General features: G+C 41.8%; 1 protein-coding gene across 2 annotated transcripts in view; it reads right to left on the bottom strand.

Moving 5' to 3' along the window:
- Positions 1–25,952, bottom strand: part of FBN1 (fibrillin 1) — a 291,197-nt gene that overhangs the window by 138,256 nt on the left and 126,989 nt on the right. For both annotated transcript variants that reach the window (XM_068275426.1, XM_068275425.1), the window contains 6 exons: positions 24,480–24,605; positions 24,206–24,364; positions 21,037–21,243; positions 15,794–15,934; positions 4,943–5,062; positions 2,056–2,181 (listed from right to left, as the gene is read on the bottom strand). In XM_068275426.1, coding sequence (XP_068131527.1) covers positions 2,056–2,181; positions 4,943–5,062; positions 15,794–15,934; positions 21,037–21,243; positions 24,206–24,364; positions 24,480–24,605 — 879 coding nt within the window. The remainder of the gene's footprint in view (positions 1–2,055; positions 2,182–4,942; positions 5,063–15,793; positions 15,935–21,036; positions 21,244–24,205; positions 24,365–24,479; positions 24,606–25,952) is intronic.

Raw genomic sequence — 25,952 nt, 5'->3', positions numbered from 1 at the left:
CTGTAGTGACTGGTAGGAAAGAAATAACATAATGCAGGAAGTGGAGGGTTTTGTTATGCGATCATAACATTTTATAAAACTATTTCTAGTCGAATAACCAGTCTAACATTAATGTAAGTTATAACTTTCCATGGATTTCATCATAGTACCTGAACAGGATTTATTATTTAAAAAATGACTGTAGTGAGAAGAATATGGAGGCTGCCATATTTATGTCCTTTTAAACAAAACCAGTTGCCTGGCAGCCCTGCTGATCTATTTGGCTGCAGTGGTGTCTGAATAACACCAGAAACAAGCATTTGGTTAATTTTGTTAGATCTGACAATAATGACAGAAACATCTGATCTACATATGCTTGTTCAGGGTCTATGGCTAAAAATGTTGGAGGCAGAGGATCAGCAGGATAGCCAGGCAACTAGCATTGTTTAAAAGGAGATACATATGGCAGCCTCCATATCCATCTTGTTACAGTTGTCCTTTAAAGCCTCCTTTACACTATACAAAGTACTTTGCGTCGCCGAAAACTGCTGCCTCCCGCCGCAAAAGTAGTTATAGCCCTATGAGTAGTGTTGGGCGAACACCTGGATGTTCGGGTTCGGGCCGAACATGGGCCAGATGTTTGGCATGTTCGGCCCGAACCCCGAACTCAATGCAAGTCAATGGGGACCCAAACATGCCGCAATACGGCCCCCCTATGGGGTCGCAGGCATAAGGGGGGAGCATGCCCCGATCGCGGGAGGGTCGGAAATTCCCCCCACCCCCTCCGCTAGCGCTGCCCCCTCTGCCCGCTTCCCCATAAAAAAGTTTGCATAAAGTTAAATAGTACCGGTGGTGGCTGCTGCAGTGGCTGGCTGGCAGTGGTGTGAGTGAGGACTAGGAGGAGGAGTCCGAGTAGGACGCGTTGAGGCCGGGCAGCGGGCGGTTCAGCGGTAGTACCCTTGTGGTACTTCCGCCCTTTCTCTGACCTCACGTCCTCTACGTGATGACGCATACGAGGGTACGCGTCACGTGTACCCTCGTATGCGTCATCACGTAGAGGACGTGAGGTCAGAGAAAGGGCGGAAGTACCACAAGGGTACTACCGCTGAACCGCCCGCTGCCCGGCCTCAACGCGTCCTATTCGGACTCCTCCTCCTCACTCACACCACTGCCAGCCAGCCACTGCAACAGTCACCACCGGTACTATTTAACTTTACGCAAACTTTTTTTATGGGGAAGCGGGCAGAGGGGGGAGCGCTAGCGGAGGGGGTGGGGGGATTTTCCGACCCCCCCCCGCGATCGGGGCATGCTCCCCCTTATGCCTGCGACCCCATAGGGGGGCCGTATTCGGCCGAACAGGGCCCTGTTTGGCCGAACAGGGGCCCTGTTCGGCCGGGCATTGAGCAGTTCGGGCGAACTCAAACAGTTTGGCCGAACACCATCAGGTGTTCGGCCGAACTCGAACATCACCCGAACAGGGTGATGTTCTGCAGAACCCGAACAGTGGCGAACACTGTTCGCCCAACACTACCTATGAGGCAATCACATTTAACACGGTGTGTTGGGTCCCAGCGTGGTAACACACTGCAGCCAACCTGCACGGTAACCCCGGAAGTGAGGCATACTTTCAATGAGACGTATGCCTCACTGATTTGGCCGCATTGCTGCTATAACGCGCGGTGCGATTTCACTAGTGCTGTGCTGTGCTGTGCCATCGATAAAGATTGCACCACACCAAGTGTAAAAGCAGCCTTTCTGACTTGGGGATATGGGACAATTAAGGAGAATACATACTATGCTATTTAGCATTTGTCTTATAGGCAATACTAGTTTATTCAGGAAACATCAAAGATTGCTCTCTGTAATGCAACTGGAAGCAAAAGAGCTGACCACATTATACTGTCCACTTCCAGGTTCTAAGCATCACATGATGCAGAATGAGCAATGGTGCTGAAATGACCTTCCTGCTCCTGTCAGAATGTTGAACTGCAGGTGCAGAGTCTATATCCAGCTGCTGAATGTACTTTCTAACAGACACAGACAACAAATGATACTACTAAAGAAGAAAGTAATTACCTTGACAATTCTTCCCATCTGGTGCCACTTGAAAACCTGCATTGCACACGCAGTGGAAACTGCCGTCTGTGTTTACACATCTGCCATTATTACAAATTCTCCCATTTTGTAAACACTCATCAATATCTAGAAAAAAATAAAAGGGGTTCAAGTCTCATCTAATAACCAAGACACAAAGCACAGTCATGTTATGAGGTATCAGTGTACTCCGCTTGTAGAAGAAATAAACGTACATTCCTGAGAACACAAGATAGAAATGAAGAGCTAAATAAACCACAGTTACAACAACCCACATAACTGCAATTGGGGAAAGAGCTTTCTCAGCACACAAAGATTCTTTTTCCCCTTTGTCTCAAAGTGAACTTATCTAAGCATTACATTTAAAAACTAGTCAAAAGATGCATGGTGTTGCAGCAAGCATTTACTTACCAATAGGGGGCTGCTCCATAGCCCCCCATATGGAGCATCCATCTTCTCTCACTCTGTGTCACAGAGCTGCAGGATGAAAACTATATCTGCAACCCCGGCATCGAAATACATGCCAGGGACCTGTGATGCACGCCAGGACATGTAGTCCCTATTGATGTGATTACATCTCCTGCCCAGGATAGACTTGCAGATATAGTTTTCAACATGTGGTTCTGTGGCACCAAGCGGGAGAAGATAGATGTCTCCATATGAGGGGGGGGGGGGGGGGGTCTATGAAGCAGCTTCCATGTTGGTAAGTAAATGCTTGCTGCACCCCCAAAACGCCACACTTCTTATGACCTTCCCTTAGTGGGAAATTCTTTTGCGTGCATTCTGGCCACCAGGGACGAGGGCGTCGTCACTGGAATTTCAGTCTGCGGCATCGAGTGAGAGAAGAGACACCAAGTGAGAGAGGCTTCCATATAGACGGGAAATGTATGTATACGTACACATACATACATTTGTCCCAGAGTAAATGCTCTGTAATTTTTTCACTTCCTGTGTAGCCATCACTTACAATAGGTAATATAATCTGAAAGCTCTCAATCTCTTACCATCAGCTTTTGGATTAGTCCATCTCCTCATGGGGGATTCTCAAAGTTTTTTTTAATTGTTTCAAAAGCAATCCCTGGAAGGACTAATCCAAAAGCTGATGGTAGATAGGCTGTCTACTCACATAAAAAACAACAAAGTACCTCAGCGCATGAAGACAAACCACCCAACTGTGAGCGGTGATTCAGGGATGGGTAATATAGCAGTACCTGTGTCCGTAGTTTCCAACCATAGGATTCACCTGATAAGCCCAGACGTATTAATATGCTTGCTGTAATCCCGACATCCAGACACCGGCTGCTATTGCAACAACAGTGCCATTCGCCGTACAAGCTCCGCTTAATACGTCTGGGCTTATCAGGTGAATCCTATGGTTGGAAACTACGGACACAGGTACTGCTACATTACCCATCCCTGAATCACCGCTCACAGTTGGGTGGTTTGTCTTCATGCGCTGAGGTACTTTGTTGTTTTTTACTTCTCCCTGGGACTTTGGAACCAGTCCACCTCTTAGCTGCAAGTACATTTTCATTGCGCTCCTTTGAATTGTTTACATATGTGTCTACTCACATACACACTATTCTGGCAGGTGAACTGTACCCCTACCATTCAAGAAGTGCTTTTGAAAATAAAATAAATCTTAAGGGCCTATTTGCGCGCCGAATCCGCAGAGTTTCCCTGCAGGCAAATCGCACTGGGAAACTCTGCCATAGGGATGAATTGCTTGCGCTAGCGATTCGGTCGGCTTTTCCATTCGAATTTGTCGGGAGGCTGCGAACCCCATAGCCGTGCATGCCACTGCCACCCCGCGTCACGCTGGAAATGGGCCCTTGAGGAAACAGGATCCCTGAGGTCGTCCTCTGCACCGTGTGGGGACACTGGGCCGGCAGCTGAGAACGGAGCTGTCTGCGTGGGACAGACAGCTGCGTGGGGCTGGAGAAATCCCGAGGTAAGTAAATGGGATTTACTTTATTTTTGGCTGAGTATTCCTTTAAAGGAGAACTGTAGTGAAAGGTATATGGAGGCTGCCATATTTATTTCCTTTTAAGCAATACCAGTTGCCTGGCAGCCCTGCTGGTCTATTTGGCTGAAGAAGTGTCTGAATCACACCAGAAACAAGCATGCAGCTAATCTTGTCATATCTGTCAAATTTGTCAGAAACACCTGATCTCCTGCATGCTTGTTCAGGGGCTATGGCTGAAAGTATTAAAGGCAGAGGATTAGCTGAATAGCCAGGCAACTGGTATTGCTTAAATGGAAATAAATATGGCAGCCTCTATATACCTTTCATTACAGTTCTCCTTTAAGAATCAGTCATGAGGAGATGGACTAATCCAATACCTGTTGGTAAGAGGTTCAGAAGTGGTGGATCATGATGCCTTCTGCAAGTGACAGCTACATAGGAAGTCAAAAATTAATATTGCGTTTACTCTGGGACAAATGTACATCGTATATGGAGGTGTGAATATGAATTTAAATTTTCTCAGTTTTTCGCCATAGTGTCCCTTTAAGTAGTAGAATATCTGTAATAGCAATATCCGGTGCCCTTTTTTCCAGGCGACTTTCTTACATGCAAGCGTTAGTGACATAACTTGTTTAATGTATTCTGTAAAGTGTTGTGGAAAATTTCAACCTATATAAATGAATGATAATAATAATGTAATGTACTTTCTGTGCATGTTCTCATTTATAAGTGTGTGGCAGTGTGTCTTTAGTCACAGTGGCAGATGAAACTATTAAGTTACACATGACTGGAACTAGAGATTAGATCTAGTAATGTACTTGTCCTTAAGGACATCACAGTAGCAAGTCTTTATCTCAGGCAGACATCATGCAGGCTATATACTCATGCTATTGATGTTCATACCTCTACATTCTGTCCTGGTGGATGTACTCTGGAATCCAGGATGACATTGACAAATGTATGATCCCTGGGTATTCACACAGTCTGCATGGAGGCATGGATTTCTCTCACACTCGTCAACATCTACGTATCATGAGAAAACGCACACATTAACCAAGCCAACTGTACATAAGAATGCATTATACATATCATGTAAACCTGTAATCAGAGGAAAACAAAGGATAGAATTACGAAGAGAGCTGACTTTATATTTTAAAAAGGACATAGCAGAGTCAGGGAAGAATGGGAATCTGACGGATTAACATTCATTCCTTGAATAGCAACAGACAGAATCCCGTCATGTAATACAGAATTGGCCTATGTGGACTCATCTATTTCCTGCATGAAAATGAGAGAGGTATTAGTGGTTAAAAATCTTTTTGGTTGCACAGTGTCTACCAAGGCATCATATTGAATTTATTAGTAAAAAACGAAATCAAGAATACATAAGCGGTTTTTGAAAGTTAATTTTGTCTGCAATCTGGAGAAAAGATCAAGAGTCAGCAGAGACTTGCTCATTCATAATTCTAGCCCTTAGGTAAACATGCTTTTCCAGTCATACATCCTTCCTAAACTGTTCTGTAGTGAATGTGCTCGGCAGTGATATGCAGCTATGGGAGTTCTCATAAAACAAACAGGTTATGGCTACCATGCTGCCATCCTGGCAGATCAAACATTCAAAATGTCCTCAGCAACCTAATATTTACTGCTAGAATTATTTTGTCAACAAATGTATTTTATAACCAACTGGACAGAAGTCTCTACTGTGAAGAAAATATGACAGGGTCACATGAATAGTTACTAAAAACCTTAGAGGACCTGTAGTGAAAGTAACATGGATAAATTGGTTATATATAAATTATTTAGTCAGTGTTTGCCCATTGTAAAATCTTTCCTCACCCAAATGTACATCCTAAAATTTTACACAACATCTTTAGTCCTGTCAGGAGCAGCTCTGCAGAATGTTTGTTTACTCAGAGTTCTGAAGCCAGTGAAAATATAACTCGTCTCCCAGAATGCTCTGGAAGGTGTATTCTGTATAGCTAAACAGCCTAGGCTAAACATCACTGGGAGGGCAGGGAGACACACCAATAAACGGCAGTATATAGATATAGCATTTATGATGCTCAAACTAGGAAAATTACCATAAAATTGGGTATCCTGAATAATTCACTGCATCCTACTGTATGTCACTACAGTGCCTCTTTAAGGTGAACGTGGCATGACCTCCTCCTCATTTGCAACAAGCAGGAAAATACTCCATCTCTGTATTTCCTAATCTTCTCTGAGTGCCATCTGTCCTTTTAAAAGTAGCCAGGTGATGGAGTTTGGTGGGCCTGACTCACTTCAGACCTTCTTGGGCTAGATTAGCTCTAGGTCACTAGGCACATCCCGATTTTTACTTGGAATTGATGAGACCCACATCCCATCAGCTACCACACAGTGGGTTGCCCCAAGATCTCTATTCAGATGGGTCAACAAGCCCCCCACTCTTGTCCTTCAAAGTCCTGGATGACCCTTATGCACTCTCTTATAAGGTCCCCTAGAGTCTGGTACATCCAACCCTTTCATGATCTACAGATTACAAATGTATGCTTTTACACTAATCTATAATTTTGAAAATGCTAATATTAGTGAGGTATTTTTCCTGTCTCCCCCCCCCCCAGCCATATTTTACTCCCCCCTTCCCATACGCCCCCCGCCTGTTTTCCCCTTATTCCCGTCATCCTCTTCCCCTCCCGACCCCACAATTTTGTTTTTAAAAAATGGATCAAGACTTGTTATTTCATGCCTTGCATATATGACCTATATAATGCTATATTCTTGTGACTGTAGATTTTTGACAATATTGTCTGTTGTATTCCATGACACTTGGCTTCAATAAAAACAGATTTAAAAAAAGTAGGCAGGCATCCTGGCCATCTAAAATGCCAGCATCCAGACAGGTCTCTTTATTTTCCAAAACATGAATATGCCATTACATTAGACACTTTTTAGGATTCATGCAGTAATTCCTGAAAAGTTTCCGGTCATGTGACCCAGGGATCATTCCAGAAAACAGGCCAGGGGAGTAAATTTCCCCAGATAGCGAGCAGCACTCACTCTCCAGCATAGAGTTGTCGTAAAGCCACATCTACTGCCTGCCTCGGCCTGAGAGATTCGCTTTTTGTGGCTAACTGCAGCTACAGCTCAAATGAGTTTCAGCATTTTCAACTTTAGTTTGTCTCTGATCAGAGTGTAATAATACATACTGTATAACCCTGCCTGGACTGACAAGCCAATTCTCACTTTTTACAAAGCCACGGGTAGGGTATCAGAGGAAAAATGTATTATTACACAATGTACAGGGAAGAACAAGACAGGAAGATACTGAGACTCTCCCGAACTGTGGGTAAAGTGCTAGTCTAGCTGCAAAGAGTTAATCTCTTAGCAGCAGAGAGAGGAGGAGGGCAGGGTCATGTGCAATTGTCCCTACCAAAGTAATCAATAACCTCTTAGCAGCTAAATCCAAAGGCCATTACTCCTTTCTCATCCTCCTTGAATTCTCCTCTGCGTTTGATACTGTCAACCACATCTGCTCCTCTAGACACTCACATCTTTAGAGGCCTTACTCTTTCTTGGATATCTTCCTAACTCTCTTGTACGTCTTTCACAGTCTCACATCATATCCACGTCCGCTGCCTGTCAGGGGTACATCAGCACTCTGTCCTTGGTCCTCTTCTTTTTTACATTTTTATGCATGGTCTCAGCAACCTAATAAATTCATACAAATACTTAATGCTGATGACACACAACTATACCTCTCAAGCACCAGACCTTAATTCCCTCTTACCACACATTCCTGAATGTCTGCTGTATCTTCTTTCATGACCTCTCATTTCCTAACACTCAACATGAATAAAACAGAAATGAACATTTTTCCACCGTCTCTTTCCAACAGATGTCAATAACACCCCTATAACTTTTATTTGCCCCACACATTCACTCTCTAACTACCTACTGCCATCTCCAACTCAAAACATATCTCATTCATGGCCCTTTCTCAGTGATGACACTATTCAAATGCTAGTGCATGCCCTTGCATACTGTAATACTCTGTGGCCTACCAGCTAACAGACTCACATCCCTCCAGTCTATATTGCATTTGGATGCTCGATTCATCCACCTCTCTTCTTGCTCCTTATTTGCTGCTCCTTTCTTTCAAGCTCTTCACTGGCTGCCAAATAACTAGAGTATCAACATCAAACTTTCAGCTTTAACTTAACTCATCAATTTTCTTTCTTGTACACCTCTCTACTAGTCTCCGAATACCATCCCAACCGCAACCTACACTTAGCACATGACCTTCTTTATTTCCTCCACTAGAGTCACCTCCCCCATTCACGTATACAGGATTTCTCACAAGCCTCTCCCCAACTTCGGAATTCCTTCTCAAAACTTCAATCTGTCAATCTCCAAACCCAGTAGCCTTAAAGTGCACCCTTAAAATGTACCTTTTCAGACAAATATATAATCTAACCTAGGCCATTCCCCTTCAGTCTCTGGCCAAGCTGTGCTCCTTTCTGAATATACTATAATCTTAAAACAAAACATCTCTAGATTAAAAAAAAACAAAAAACATGTACTGCACCAACTCTTGTTTCCTCCCTATTACATTGGATTATACTGGAACTTGAAAAGTCAGGGTTCTCTCCCTGTTGTGTCTTGTAAGTTGCAGTACACTAATGTCTATATTTTCCTTTACTCATATTTGTTACTTACTCTGTACAGTGCAAAGCAATGTGATGCTGCTATGTAAATCATTTATAACAATATGGGAAGTCTGACTTGTGGCTTCTCCCAGCTCTGACTACTACGCCTGGGTAATAGTGGGATTAGGAGAGGAATTTAGACGGCACACAGACAGGCTGTGCTCTCAGGCAAGCAGCAGCTGTCTCTGGCACAGGAAGATTCTTTTGCAAACCCAGACAGAAAGGTAATACAAAATGAATAATGCAGCAATAGCTTCTTTACAATGCACAAAACATCGACTTATTTAGTGCTAAAGGTCAACTCAGGTTAAGAAAATCTACTGAACTACTACCTGTTATAAGCCACACATACTACATTTGTAGATATTAAAAGCGGTGAAGAATGGACTTGAGCAATGTAACACTGTGCATGTTAGTCTTTGCCGCCAGAGAAATGAGACTCAGCAGTCACATAACCACTCTTTCAGGACACAATGCAGAAAAAAAAATTATTTTTTGCAAGTGGTGAATAATTCAATAGGTGTGACATTATCTAGTCTACTGAATTGTAGTATTTAAGTAAGTAGACACTGTGTTTGGCCTTTGAGAGGAATAAGGCGGTTAATATGGTTTAAAATTTCAGATGATACGTGTATATAAACCTATGTGATATCCCTACATTATCCGAAAGCCTGACTCAAATACTAATGAAGCCCTCATGCTAACCCTTAAGTCTAAACTATCCACATTTTTTTATCTCCTAAAACTAGCAAAACCAGTTGTCATGGGGCATGAGGATACTTCAGTCTCCCTTCACTTGTGCCAAATTTACCTCCCACCCAACACACCAGCCAGGAGCGTAACTACAAATCTTGGACCACCTCTCACAGTCTGGGGGACCATCTTGCAAGGGTCATCGAACAATTGTGGTCATCATGATCTCCACAACCATAACAAGAATATCAACAAAAATGCCTGATCTGGAGGATGGATTCCTGCATCTGAGGTATGGAAAATTAGTAGTTAGGGATCCCTACAGCTCTGGGCCCTTCTGTGGTACAGGGGATGCTTTCATATAGTTATGCCCCTGACACCAACTGTATATAAATATACAGTGCATCTATACAGTGCAGCTATTAAGCTATTCCTACTCAACTAATGTGTGATGTTATTACCTTGGCAGTGGTTTTGCAAATACTGTTGCATCTCAATTGTACGTACATTGTACATACATGGTCCTTGATTCACTAATGGCTCATACACATGGGGTATGGCTGTCGCCGCAACCACGTGGCACACGCGTGTTGCGGCGACAGGTCGCCCGTGTGTATGACGCGCGCCCCCGAACCGTCGCCCGTCGGAGCTGTCGCCAGGCGATTGACATGTTCAATCGCCGGCTACAGCTGTCGCCGCAACTTCGCCACAACTGTCGCTAGTGTGTATGCGGACTAGCAACAGGAAACACAATGCAAGTAAATGGAGCATCCGGGCGGGGGATGCTCCATTCACAGACAGCTTCCGCCGCGTCTCTGCCTTTCTGGCGAGGGAACTGTCGCTCCCTGGTCGCTTGTAGCCACGTGTGTATGTAGCTTAAGATAAATAGCATGCCTTATCAAAGGTAGCAGGGCTCAGGGCAGGACGAGTGGAGCTCTCGTCATTGCCAATTAGCAGGCATAAGTTCGCTATGCTACTCTGATAAGGCATGATACCTTTGATAAAGGCATGCTATTTGTCTTAGTGAATCAAGCCCATTGTGTTGTGCTATGCTTTCATCAGCCTTACTCAACACTCACAAGCCGCCCATTTATAACAAGCTCATGGCTTTGGCAGACATGAGTTTGTTTTAACACTTTGGTGGCCTGGAGAATTGACAACAGATGCCAATTATGCTGTTAGGAAATAAATTCAAAACCTATTAATTTTGTCTTTTGCCTTTTTCAGGTTTAGACCAAGGCTTAAGTACCAAAACGAAAGACATATGTGGTGCAATTTACAAATGCAACACCATCCAACTCAGTTTTACAAACAAGTCTATTTTGAAAGTGTGGTTAACTCATAAGAAATTTGAAAACTTATATATGCTCCTTATCTGCTTATTTCCATATCACTTATATTGATATATCTATTTATAATGTACCCAAAAAGAAAACCTGAATGAATACTGCAACTTGTAGTAAAGAAGAAGTGAAGAAGTAAACACCCTTCATGTGCATGTGTCCTATTCTCAATGACCACAGGTAGATCTGTGTATCTTGTGCTGGTGGTGAGGCTAATAGACATGTTCCAATGTGAGATTTTTTTGGGAAACACTTTATACACTTGGCTTCCTCTATCTCAAACCATGACTCACCACAAATTCTTTGAATCCACCAATGCTGCTGTTTATGAACCAACATTCTCAAGTACAAATTCCACACACTTCCAAGTGTATTACATAAACACTTTCCTAAGTGAGAATTTACAGCACTCCCTGACTTTCAGCTTAAGAACAATCTAACACCCTCTACATCCAAAGTAACTTGTACTTTTACTGGCAACATGCACTTTCCTTTTCCTCAGATACCATAAAGAATTCCATGCTTTGCTTCTTTGCCTTGCAAATAAACTTTAGTTTCCTTTTATATTTTTCTCTGCATCTAATGGTTTCTACAAGAGCATCATTAATATGTATGTTAATAACAGCAGAAAAAGCAATAATGCATGATAACCCATAAAAAATAAAATGAAATAAAATGTATTCATCTTCTAATGCTTTAAAGGAACTCAGATATGATAGCATGGTATGGCTCACAGGGTACCAGGGTGCTGGCAGAAGTTCCACTTTTTAGTTCCAATGCTGCTTCTTACCTAGAAACCCAAACGAGTGGTCTCCTTGTTAAACATGGACACTGTCTCCTCTTCTGGTCACCAGTTCCCTCACTGCATGTCTCATATTCAATGCCACTTCTATTTAATTTTTGGGGGGCCCTACAGTGAGAGAAACAGTGACTGCAAAAAGCAGATGTGGTAGCCACATTTGCCAGAACTGTGCAGACTGTAAGTCACCTTAGGTTTGTAAGGAGTAATAATGTCAGATCCAAGAAAAGGATCATCTGCCTAGAATGTCCTCACCACAGAGGATGCGTAAAAATACAGAGGCGCCAATAGGATAAAAATAGATAAAAGGTTTAAAATGGTTTAGGTGGCGGTGGTGGACCGTCCACACACAAACAGACCGAAATGCTGTTGATTGAAGAAAAACCAGTTTATTCACATACTCCTACATAAAAGTGCAACGCGTTTCACGGGCAACATCCCGCTTCATCAGGCAATGAACAATCGGAGTATCACACAGCTCTGAGTCCAGCAATAGCTTGGCACCTCTGTGACACAGAGGTGCCAAGCTATTGCTGGACTCAGAGCTGTGTGATACTCCGATTGTTCATTGCCTGATGAAGCGGGATGTTGCCCGTGAAACGCGTTGCACTTTTATGTAGGAGTATGTGAATAAACTGGTTTTTCTTCAATCAACAGCATTTCGGTCTGTTTGTGTGTGGACGGTCCACCACCGCCACCTAAACCATTTTAAACCTTTTATCTATTTTTATCCTATTGGCGCCTCTGTATTTTTACGCATCAAGCTGTCCACCCTTGGTGGAAGGGTGACACACCCTCCTTTCTTCTGTCTACAGAGAGCGACATCTTAGTCCTGAGTGGGGTCAGGCATAATCTCCCCACCTGCATATACAGTGGTTGCCTTAGAGCAACCCAGGTTTGTAAGTACGATACTTACGTTTTATATTTCCTCAACTTTACATAATATACTACACTATATTGGGCTCTCGGTCTCCTTTTCTTATCTCACCACAGAGGAGGCTAATATAAACTTTTACTAGCACTTGGCTTAAAAGTTACATTTATTTATACTTCCACCCCTGGTAATTATCATAACCTCCTTTCTAGTTCCTAATTCCACCCTCTTCTCTGATGCCAAGTCCTAACTTCATTATTGTTGTCTAATCCTACATTCCTCCTAGTACATAAATGTAATCCAGCCCCACTCCAGGTGCCTAGCGCTCATCTCCATTGTTGCCCACATTCTTAAATATAAATGGATCCCCAAATTGTACTTTTAATAAACTCTTCCAATGCAGAAACCACACAACCTACACAAGAAGAGTCACTCTAAATCAATCCTGCATCATGATGAACTATGTTGAGATTCTACTGTTGGCTGTATAATCTTAGCCACTGTGTGTGTATTCCAGCTCCATACATCTCAATGCAGTGCCATGTAGTGCTCAGGTGTTGCATTTATCTGCATGAAGCAGCCTCTAGGCTGAGATGAATGGGTGTTGGAATCACCATGCCAAAAAAAAATCTAATTCAACTTGCAGTGAATATAAATATAGCCCTCTTTCGTATACAGCCTGTATCTTGGCTGTGCCCATTATAGGAATCTGAGATAGGCTTACAGATTTGGGACAGATTGGACATGGGTCATCATAATATTTTTGCCTACTGAAAAATGGATACGAATAATCAATATAATTTTTCCCCAATTTTTCCTTCATCTCAGGGGCACTTTATTATATCTTATAAGGCTGTAATGTAGAATTACACCGTTCTGACTGTAATTTTATATCGTTCCTTCAGGGAGGAATGTCTTCTAGATGTCTGAGGCATTCTTGGGATTGCTGGAATGTCCATTTCCTACTTAGCTGAGCTTCCTGGCGAGCCTCACAAACTGCCCAGAAAGTTTACTAACCGTAAATAAAAAAAGTAAGTAAAGCTCAGCAAATTAATCAGAAAACATGTCTAGGCTCAAGATCAGGAACATTAAAGTTTTACTGGGCAGTAACTGGAAGAACCATATTACGGATTTCTAAATTAAAAATTATCAAAAGTGCTTTGAGAAAAAACATGAAAGAAAACCAAAACGTTGTTGAGCGTCAGCAGCAGATAGAAATTATTTGTTAAAAGCACTGATTTCAAGCAGAACAGAAAACAGAGTTTTTCATTATGTTTGTATTTTGTGCCAATGTCTCAGCTTTGAATAGTTTTGGCACAGAGATAATGACAAACTTAACCTTAGTATCTTTTTGAGACACTTCCCTTACTTAGTGTCCCAACCTAGTTTTACCTTAACCTTGACACCTCACCTGCCAGTAATCCAAACCTTCCCCTTACACAACTTCAACTTTTAACTTCTTCCCGCAGTAGCTCTAACCCAGTAGTTTTCCCTGTCCTTAATACTTTCCCCAACAAATTACAAAAACGAAACCCAAAGGATAACCAGAACATAAATGCAACTCTTTAAACAATACCCTAGTGCAAACCTATAACTTATGATAACTTATGATTTTGCTTAAATGGATTATGCCATATACCTTTTATGTAATCTTAACCTGAACCAGTTAACTATTACTAACTGTAACACCATCTGAAACCTATAGGTAGCCATATATCTAGTAATGATGGGCAGATTTGACCAAGAGACAAAGCTCTGTAATCGAATCTGACATAGAGATCTGTCGGCTTCTCATACACCGCAGGCCGATGCCCGCTACCTCGCCACTGTTGCCCTAATGTATAAATGTGTATGTAATGTGTGCATTTTATACATTACCTGTCCTATGTTGCGGTGCCTGTCCCTCTTCTGAATCCTCCACTCTTCTATAGCCACATAAGCGCTGCCGGCATGGCGTGTGATTTCACACACTGGCGTGCTATGCGCCAGCAGCGTGTGTGGGGCTAACCGAAGTGTGGGGATTCGGAAGATAAACGGATACTGCGACACAGGACAGGTAATGTATAAATGCACACATTACATACACATTTATACATTGCAGGAACACCGCCGGGGTGTTCGTCCCTCATCCCGATATCGCTCACTGTTAGCACCGCGCACCCGACGGCCCGACATCTTGCAGCATGTCCGACCGATATATGCAACCAATATATGTTGGTCATGCATGCACTTGTCGGCACCAATTTTCTTCCGATTATAATAATCAAATTGGATGGTCAATCAGCCGCCAAGTCACCTGATGTATGGCCACCTTATCTAGACACAAGCTCCATAACTAGCAACAAGCAACAACTATTACCATAGCATAGGAACCAAACCAAACCAGTCATTTCTTTTTTTCTTCCCCGTCTTCATATTTGTTAGCAGAAATGCTCACTAATCTCCACAGAAAAGTGCATGTAAGAAATAAATAAGCCAGCACATTCTGCTGATTGATTGTTATTGCTTTGGCAGAGCTAGATGAAACTTACTAACAAATGGACCAAAAGCTAATTTTAACACTTTTGTCTAGTCTGAAAGCATGAAGCAAGGTCGTTCTCTCCTCTAAAGAATTCATTGAATTGTGATTCACAATTTTTTCAAGAACATTAAAATCCAACTAAGCCCAAAATTGAAAAATCTAATAGCAATCAGGATGACAAGTGCATATAAATAGTGCACAGACCAGGGTCGGATTTACCATAAGGCACTGTAGGAACGTGTCTACAGGCGCCTGATGATGGTAGGGCGTCTCACTTCCCTCCCCTTGTGCCTCCTTCCCTATGCAGAGTCATGAGCAGAGTGTAAATAAGACCTTTCAGCATTCCACTAACGAGATCTTCCTTCATCACTAACTACTTAATACTGAGGGTACCTCTGGCTACCTAATGCTAAGGGGCACCTATAGCTACCTATGACAGGCAAGGAAAGTAAGGGAGAAGTGAAAGCTGGGCCAGCCAGCACACATGTGGTGTGGTTCAGCAGGGGTTTGTAGGCTCATGTAGGGTGGAGTCTAGGGTGCCAGGACATCTGTGCCTATAGGCTCCAGTGATGGAAATCCGGGCCAGGCACAGACACCAAGCACTGGACAGAATGTGTGCTTCATGTGGAGGAAGTCCTCATCTCTGGTAACAGGAAGTAACAAGAAGGAAAGATCCTATGTGTGATGTGCACACCAACATCATGCACACCTATACAAAGGAATTTTGTCATTTGAAAAATTTGTCTCAAAAGGAAATGCTTGATTACTTTTATATTTTTCCTTGTTTAATTTTCAGCATAATTTGGCTTTGAGGTAGTCAGAAAGAGCCATACCTATGCATTCTCCACGACTGTCCAAGTGGAATCCCTTGTTACACTCGCATCGATAACTTCCAGGGGTGGGAATGCAGCGTCCATGCAAACACAAGTTCCGGAACAAGACACAGTAATCTGTCAGGTTTACAGGCAGGACCACTGCAGGGACCAATAAAGAGATAATCCATTACCCTCACATACAGACATACCGTAATTAAGGTTTGTCTTTATGTAATTACATAATGACAGAGAAACTGACTGTAGTAGCATAGGAGTAAAGCTCAGCACACATTGCTCAATACTATTAAAAGATTAAATGTTACATTTGATTAAATAAACAAAACAACAAATTGGTCCATGTAATTTTTGAACATTTAAAAAAGCAGGGAGGAAAAACTTGCACGATCAAATTTTTTTGCCAGGTGAGTTCTTTTCCCCCATGCAATTGTTGGTTTGATGCCGCTGTGAAGCAATGGTAACCGCCAAACATGAAGGAAAATAAGAACTTTCACCTGTTCAGAGCTGTGGAAAGAACCCTATCACTCATCTGCCACCGGCTTCTGTTGGCATCTGGAAGTCTAGTAAGGAGACCCCACATGCCTGTTCTTTCCATAGGTCAATAGGATAGGTCTGGGGAGGGGGGAGGGGGTAAAATTTGGTTATCACCTTTAATATGGGGACCACCAGATGTCTGTTCCCTTCCAGGTAAATAGGTACATAGGTCACTTTGACCCCCTACCTATTTATTTTAACATTAATAAAGGACCATTAAATGGACCGATGATAATATTCCTCAGGGATTTTAATAAGCTGTAGCAGGAGCAGCAGTGGTCCCATCAGGTAGGCACAGGTGCAGTGGGGCGCAGCAGCGCCTGATGAGTAGCAGACTTTGGAAGAGTGCCAGGGCGCCCAAAAACGAAGCGGTGGGTTCATCAGATTACACTTGTTCACACCGCTGCCAACTGAAGTGGTGGCGTATATTACATACTTGGCACTTTAAGAATTATTTTCTGTACCATATACTTACCAGATTTAATGATTCTAATATCTAAAACTTGATAAAGTACGAGTTGAGGTCTAAACCAGACTGGTGTCATTGTTATTATTTCCTGTTCCTCTGTACTGGAATGATGCATTATACTATAGTGCTTTAAAACAGAAGTTTGGAAGTATCTTTAGATGTATTTGTAATGCTATCAATAAAGATTACTACTTTTAAAACTGACCTTCCTTTCTCTTTTTTTTGGCTAGCCACTCCAATTTTTTTTTTTTTTTTTTGGGGGGGGGGGGGGGGGCAGCTGCTGTGCAAATGTGAGGGGCTGTGTTAGCAGTGTAAATGGTATGAGTTCATATCTCTGCTGAGATCTAATCTAATGCTGATTGGGGCAAGATGTCAAGGTGGCAGACAATCTATACCAGGTAGTTATCAATTGTTAACTACCTCTAATAATGTATTCCTATCTGGTAAGCAACTGGGTACCTTTGAGACACTGGTCCAAAAACACGAGATTAAACCCCGTCTTCAGACCAGACAAAGATTTAAAGATACCACTTAGCTTAGTAATTAGAGTACTCAAATACTGTATTGTTTGTGTGAAACAAAGCTTTTGCTTTTTAGAGTCCTAATCCCAGTTAACTGAGTTATCTGACCTGAGGGAAGTTGTTTCAGTCTATGTGGTTGGGGCTGCTGCTGGCTGCTTGGATTGCACCATCCTGCTGCTTAGACTAGAGGAAGGCAGGCACAGACTGAATCTCTCTGAGAAGACTACAGCCTTCAGAAGTTGCAGTCTGACGCAGGAAACTGCCAGTGCCTGGACTCCATAAAGGTACATTATAAGTGATTTATTTGACATTAGCTAATCCCGAATCTTCTACACAGGCAAAAACAAACTCTACATCTAATACAATCAAAGTTTATGCCTTGAGTGAGACTTTAAAAGAACAACAGACTGTGCCACTTACAATAATAATACTATCATTATTGTAGTGTTTTTCTCCTGACAAACTCAGAACATTTCAGAGCTGCAGCCACTCGGGGAACATACTGTACGTTTAATAGCTGCCAATAAGCTTAAATATAGCAGACAATGGGCAGTCCTTTCTAAAAAATATGCTATAACACCAGGGTCACACGAGCCAAAGACCGTAACAAACTAATACACTAGATGATATGAGTCTTTCTTGATCTTGTAAAAGACATAACAAACCAAGATGAAAAATGGATTGGATAAGATCACAGTCACTTAGACATAACAGTCATAAAAAGGGCAGTGATACGATCTTTGCAAAAAGAAAATCGAACGTACTACTATGTTGGTTCCTAGGACTTTCTAAACCATGTACTATTGCATTCTAAACCAATTGCAGAGATTCTTTTCTGAATGCATTCAATAGGATGTTATTTTACATTTCTAATGTATATAAGAATTTATAAAATAACATTAAAAAGAATTTAGCTGTTGTTGGCCTTCCTTCTGCAGACTTGGAGTTACATTTCCTCTCCTCTGCCCCCACCCTCAGTCCCAGCCCTGCTAAGTGACATGAGTAGAAAATGGGCAGAGGCAAGAGCTTTCATAGGCTTTTAGTAAGGAGAGAGGTGTGGCAGCAACTGGCCTCTACCCTTCTACTCATGTCATTGAAGTGGGATCACTTCAGACTGGAGGAGGGAGTAATAGTGGAGCCAAAATTACTATGTGTGTGCATTGGTGTTCTGAACTGTCTCTGAGTGAAATACCAAAAAATGTTATGAGAGAGGACTGGTAAGAAGTATCATTAAAAACAAGGTTTATTTAAAGTGGACCTAAACCCAGAACTTCCTCTCTGCTCTAAAAGATTAGCAATAGCATAAGAAACCTTGTTACAGCTTACAAAATTCCTACAATAAATCTGCAGTGTGTACTTCCTGGTTTCATGGGAGCACATAAAGAGTTAACCACCTGTGTTTACATATTAGCACATAACATGGCTCACCTCCCGACACAGAACTGACAGCTCAAATTACACATGTGATTCCATGCTGAGAAGTAGACAGACTGTTCTCTATAGAAACAAAGGGTGGATTTCTCTGTGTTTTCCTTTTCTCCTTTGCAAAAGTTTAAGTCCGCTTTAAAGGGACACTTAAGTCAAACAAAAAAATGAGTTTTACTCACCTAGGGCTTCCAATAGCCCCCTGCAGCTGTCCGGTGCCCTCGCCGTCTCCCTCTGATCCTCCTGGCCCCAACGGCAGCCACTTCCTGTTTCGGTGACAGGAGCTGACAGGCTGGGGACGCGAGTGATTCTTCGCGTTCCCAGACACATTAGCACCCTCTATGCTGCTATATGGTATATAATATATGCTATAGCAGCATAGATGGCGCTATTGTGGCCAGGAATGCGAAGAATCATTCGCGTCCCCAGCCTGTCAGCTCCTGTCACCGAAACAGGAAGTGGCTGCCGACGGGGCCAGGAGGATCGGAGGGAGACGGCGAGGGCACCGGACAGCTGCAGGGGGCTATTGGAAGCCCCAGATGAGTAAAACTCATTTTATTTTTTGACTTAAATGTCCCTTTAACACAAAAACTGCAGAAGCTGATGGATCTGATCACATTTCACTCTCCACTTCGTGGATCTTTGTATCATGTGATGCAGGGTAACCAATGAGGGAATGGTATCCCTGCATATGTTAGAACAAAGAAGAGAAACTGAAGAGACACATTGATTAAAACCACTGTAAGGAAAGTTGGTGCAAATCTGGTTCAAAACAGATATAGAAGTAGAGTAGTCAGAGTATCCAATCAAAACCTTTGATCTGGACAAATGCTGTTTTTGCACCAGTTTGCTCCAGCTTTCCTTGTACTGGTTTTCATAAATCTATAAGTTGCTTTGAACAACTGCATCAATTCAACACCAGTTTTGCACCAGATTTACATTTGATAAATCTATCCTGCTGATCTGCAGTTTCCAGTCTGTTGTACCTGACAGTCTGCTTTGATTGCACACAAAAGTATAAATGGAGGCAGTGAACAGTATCCGAAAAAACACTGCTGCAAATCCTCATGTGACCACCTTGCAGCTGGCAAAGAAGCCGTCTGAGTATTTTTGCTGAAAGTGCCAAAAAAAAAATATTTGTGAATATGCTCAAAATGAGTGTAGCCCCAACTGTGTGTATATCTACAAATTAAGTCAATAATACAAATAACATTGTATAAACTCTCTTCACATTCCAAGGAAAAGTGCATTTTGTGTTCTTCAGTGTCAGGTGCTGAACCAGCAAAGGCCTGAATAAACAGCCAAGAAAAGTAGCATTTTCACAGCTCATCTTCGAACAGTGGTAAATCATTTATCCACACGTTCTGGTGATACATAAGGCATTGGCGGTGTGCTGTGAGAGTGTTACTTCAATTAGAAATACACCCCATGAAGTCTGTGGTCAGCATAAAGTTCAATTCCAGGCACATATGTTTTCCTAGTCCTGTGTGGGCTCTCAGTAGCAGAGCTTGTTTCTGGCTGTGTACAAACTCCTTCGTTAGCAGATGTCAAATTTACCATATTTAAAGCAAACCTGAACTGGCTAAGAAACAAAACGTTCATACTCACCTAGGTAGAGGAAAGCCTCTGGATAGTCGAGAGGCTTCCTGTTTCTTTCTCGAGACCACTGCCACTGGCCAGGACCTTCTGAAGGTTTGCAGCCACACTCCCCTTTGGGAGCAAGTACAATTGCGCCTGTGCAGTAGCATGGAGCCTCTTGTGGACAAACTTAACCGTGATGGGAAGATTAGCCATGAGAACATATCCAATAAGATAAGTCAGATATTTTCAGAGGATACAAGTGGCAATGGCGGGGTTGAGGATGACATGGGAAGCCTCTGGACTATCCAGAAGCATCCCTCTACCTAGGTAAGTTTCTTATTTTTTTTCCCTGGCCAGTTCAGGTATATTTTTAAGAGCTCCTTTACAGACAGGGTTCTTTAAAGAAGCCTCTTTCTGTGGCCCGCCACCCAGGACCTTGCTGTTTGAACAGCATGATAAGTAAAGGCCAAGCAACAGCAGCCCCTCCCACAGAGCCTGCTGTTATTTTTTTAGGTAGGAAGTCAGGTCATACGACTACATTTCAAGTGGAACTTTACTTACGAAGTTTAAAGGTGGGTTGTACACAGCTGTGCCTGGAGTTAAGCTTTTAGACTATAAACTATATGCTCTAAATTAAAAACATATCACAATAAAAAGTTGCATTCAACAGATTAGCATACAAGCCTCATCTCAAAGCTGTACAGTAGTGTTACCTGGAGGACCACGGGTAGGTGTGGGGTATCCTGGAATAACTTGAGGTGGAAACACAGGAGGATAGACTTGTGGCACTTGAGGACCTATTCCTGGAGGGTACTCTGGAACCGGTAATCCAGGTATACCTGGGATAACAGGTCCTGGTTCTTGTCCAGGAAAATAACCTGGACGTGTCCAAGATGATGTGCACAATTTACGATACTCATCTAAGAAGAAAAAAAAAATCATGAACTATACACACACAGCCCTGCATTTGTGTACATTAACTACAAAATGACAGCTATGTCTGTGCAACGTCAGTAAATATTTGTGGTGAATACTTACATAAGGTAATAATTTTTAGATGCAGGTCTTGTGTGGGAAATATTATCATGCATTCCCTGCCCTCTGCAAAAAAGTGCTTATGTGCTTTGCACGCTCCCTAGGTGCGTGTCTGGCAGGGAAGAGAGCTAACGGAAGACCTTAGAAAAGGACATTATATTATGCAAGGGGAGAAGAGGAGCCTACTCCACTGTTGAATCATGAACAGGGTGAGTGCAACAGTTGCAAGACCCATCCAGGACCCATCTCCAGTGTACTGGGTGAGATTAGAAGGTTCTCATCCACCACTTTTTCCATTGTACATAACCACTTTTATTCAAACACCTGTCACCTGCCAATACACCAACAATTGTTTTGGGGTCTCACAGGGTCCCCAAATGTAAAGGTCAGTAACAACAAACCCATTACTGTATAAATAAATGTTTTATATTCACTTCCTTTGTGGTCATTTCCACCCATACAGATAATTAACTACCTAGCCTTGATAAAGAGGACCATGTGAGGTTCTGAAACAATTGTCTATGGCTTCAATTCATCAAAGGGTGTTCGATAACAAAACCCCAGTCCTTAAAATACCGCATTCGGTATTTTACACTTCACTGTGCTAATTCATCAATATTTTCCCATGTGTGGTAGAGGTTCGTTAAGTTACCGAACTACTAGGCTTCAATTCATCAAAGGCTGTTCGATAACAGCAGAGTGGTGCAGAGCAGCTTGGAATGTCCCTGTGTTGTTACACGCTTATAACAATAGAAGGCATCCAGACATCCCTTTAGATGTAAAGGTGTTATAGTTACTGTTATTTATACTGCCTCTGCTGCTCTGAATCTGTCGATCAGTCTTTCTTAACATTTTATTTATTTGCCACAATGTAGATGAACTTCCTGGAGACATTACAAATGCCATGCTTGGTGATTTCACCACCAGCATCTTTGCATTATCAAATAGGGCCTGAAAGGGTTACACCACCGAAGGGAATCTGGGGATATCTTTTGTCCCGTTCTCTCTGCTCACTGCCTGGGGGGTCTAAAAGCTTGTGTGGAGAAGCCTGTGTGACCTATCAGCGGCACTTGCAGGAAAACAGGGGCTGTTTCTATTGGCTGCCTGCTCCTGCTAATCATGAAAACATTCACACAGAAGGCTTTCCACGCCTGTAACGACAGGGGAGAGCTTGAGATAAACACCGAATGTGTTAGCGAATGTGGGAACCTTGATGAATTAACATTTGTTGAGCACATGTCGGTAATTTATCTCATTGCTGTGTCATTTCAGCTTCTCATTCGGTAACAGCTTTGATGAATTAGCATTTTCTAAAGTGCTCCGTTAAGTCAGCTGTTTTCAGCATTACCGAATGCGGTAATGCTTGATGAATTGAAGCCAATGTGTTGACAGATATTTTAACAAATATGGCTATTTGCAATAGAACAAATGGAGTGCTGACCATTCTAGATTATTGAATGTGTATGGGTGGCCAATCAGCTATCATCAAGCACCCACAATGACATGGAGTGATGGTGTGTTGTTCTTATATACAACTGTGATTATCTAACTATCGGGTATAGTTTTTATGACAATATGCAGGGGACAACAGATCAGCAGAAGATATGCTCCAGGCACATAATAGAACCCTATCTGAATATGTGGTTCCTTCCTACTGTGCCCTGGAATATCTCACCACTATCCTTTTTTCCTGGTGACTCGTGATTACATTATTAGCTTTTTAAAACTGGTTAATCAATAAAACCACAAAGAATCCTTACTAATGGTGGTTATCTTAAAGGGGCACTACAGCGAAAAACTGTAAAATTTAAAATATGTGCAAACATATACAGATAAGAAGTACATTTTTTCCAGAGTAAAATAAGCCATAAATTATTTCTCTCCTATGTTGCTGTCACTTACAGTAAGTAGTAGAAATCTGACAGAAGTGACAGGTTTTGGACTAGCCCATCTCTTTATAGGGGATTCTCAGGGATATATTTATTTTCAAAAGCACTTAGTGAATGGCAGTTGCTCTGTCCAACTGCCAAAACACTGTGTAGCGAGCAGGGAAGCTGGCCAGCATTATTGTTTAAATCCTTTTTTGGGAATATCTTTATAAAGAATAAAAGCCTTACTGAGAATCCCCTATGAAGAGATGGACTAGTCCAAAGCCTGTCACTTCTGTCAGATTTCTACTGCCTACTGTAAGTGATAGCATTATAGGAAAAAAGTCATTTATGGCTCATTTTACTCTGAAAAAAAACGTACTTCTTATTTGTATATATTTGCACATATTTTACATTTTACAGTTTTTCGCTGTAGTGCCCCTTTAATGTTAAGCCATGTGGGTATGTAGGGAGTTTATTATTTAGGAGGGTGAACGTAAGCTTTAAGCTTTAGGCTCCAACATCATTTTGTTAATTAATCTGTATGCCCTGTGATACCTAGGAAAACATTTCGGGAGTCCAAACTGGTGCTCCATTTTGGTCAATTTCCTACATATCAACAGATTCCAGCATTGTAGAACTACTGTTGTGATCTCATGGTGTCCTGAAATAAAGTCCATGGGTATTTTCTGCAGAATAGAAGCCAATCTATAGACTGTAAGCCTCACTTGCTGCTGTTGGCAAAGTCCATAATAACATAGAAATGGCCTACAGCTAGCAAGAGTATGGAGACTTGCACTAGCTAAAATTGTATTAACTCTTTATCTTAATTGAATGCTATAGATGGACATCTGTTATTCACTGATCAACATTCCCTTCCTTTGGATTACAAACATTTTGATAACCCAGCAAAAAGTGTATATTAGTTTAAAGAACACATCTTTACAATATCCCAACATGGCTAAATAATAAGACACACCTGTCCCGCGGAAAGGACACACTTCTGGTTGTGTGGGGGCTCCTGAAGACCAACACCTTCCAGCCTCACAGCAGCATTGCATCTTTGGTGTCAGCTGGGGAAGCTGGTTGGTACAGCGGCCATTTGTTAAAGTTGTGAAGCAATATCCAGGACGCATATCTAGAGAAGGAAGAACAAAGTTTCATCTTGTTAAACTCATCTTTTATGAAATGCAATATGATACCAAAACAAATGCTAAGGAAGACTTGTACAATGGAAATTTTGTCAGCCTTACCTATACATGAAGATCCGTCTGCTGATGTAAAAAATCCTGCTGGACACTTACAGAAGTAGCTTCCCACAGTATTAGCACATTCCCCAGATTCACAGATCCCTGGTATTGCGACACATTCATCAATATCTATAACAAATAAAATACAGTGTGAGTATTTACTAAAATCATCTGCTATTAAAGCAGATCTATTACCCATATTTCAAATGTGCATGGATAATCTTCATTCACCTCATAATATATATTACCGATAGCCTATCATCAAGAAACAATTAACTTTTTGGGACAAAAAAACTTTGATTAAGGAGCTTTCCCTTGTCAAAAATATTTAATTTTAGGTTAATGTCATAAATATGGTAACAATTTTAATAGACACAGGCATAATTAGGCAGGTAATAATCACTAGAAAGGTAATTCTAGCTTGAGCTAAAAACTAAAATGCCTCCCCCCTTACAGAAAAGTTCACCAAAGTTTATATAATGCACTAGTGTTAATTATAGATTCAACGACAAAGTCAAATTAACTACAAATACAAGTTTCACAAATACGTTTTCAAACACACACGCACGCACGCACGCACGCACGCACGCACACACACACACACACACACACACAGAGCTTCTGGTGATGTAGCTTAGCCATTCCATTTATACAGTACTTCACAAATTCGTGTCAGGGTCCTTTTAGGTCATAATATGATTATTATGAGTTCCAGCACTATAGTATACATCCATACAAATCACTGAGCCCCAAAGATGTACCATATGCTTCAGTAGATTAAAAAAACAAGTTATAAAAAAAAGAGAAGAAAAAAGACTGCATTTCTTGGTTTGCCTCTTAGCAAACCACTCTAGTGGTATTTCAAATTAATCTTCAGGTTTTCACACTCTTCTAACTTGAGCTACCACAATTACATATAATAATTTATGGCTGTAATTGCTATATGAAAGTAAATCCTTGTTGATGCCTAGCGTTATTCACAGCAGTCTGAGGAGAGGGTGTTAAGATTTATATAATCTGGAAAAGCTAAGTCTAATTGCAGGTTTTTAACATTTGTAAATGTGTGAAGGAATCCCCGAAATCTTCATTTAGCATGAAGCACTAAAGGGCACCATAGGGAACATCTGTGGTTTAAGAAAACACATCTTCAGAGAACGAAACAGTGCAGCATACTGTATGTATTCCTGACTCATGCAGTCTTGTGTAAGCTCAGTGTACAGTCTGACGGATGCCCAAATGGCCCTTCACTGAGATCTCTGTCAGCAAGATTTGAATGGGAAGGAGCAAAGCACAATTTGAAGTTCTCTTTTTTTTATCTAGCTTACTTAATCTTAGGACAACAACGTGTGTGCTGATTAAAGAGAACCAGAGATGAAGCACCCTCATGTATTTTATTACATTTATCAGTGGGAACATGACAGTAAACACCTACCCTGCTTTTAGTTTTATTCTTCTCAGTCTAATCTATCTGTTATC

Source organism: Hyperolius riggenbachi, chromosome 3, assembly GCF_040937935.1.
Source record: "Hyperolius riggenbachi isolate aHypRig1 chromosome 3, aHypRig1.pri, whole genome shotgun sequence".
NCBI classification, from domain to species: domain Eukaryota; kingdom Metazoa; phylum Chordata; class Amphibia; order Anura; family Hyperoliidae; genus Hyperolius; species Hyperolius riggenbachi.
Note: the sequence above shows the minus strand (reverse complement) of the source record. Positions and strands in the feature narration are given on the sequence as shown.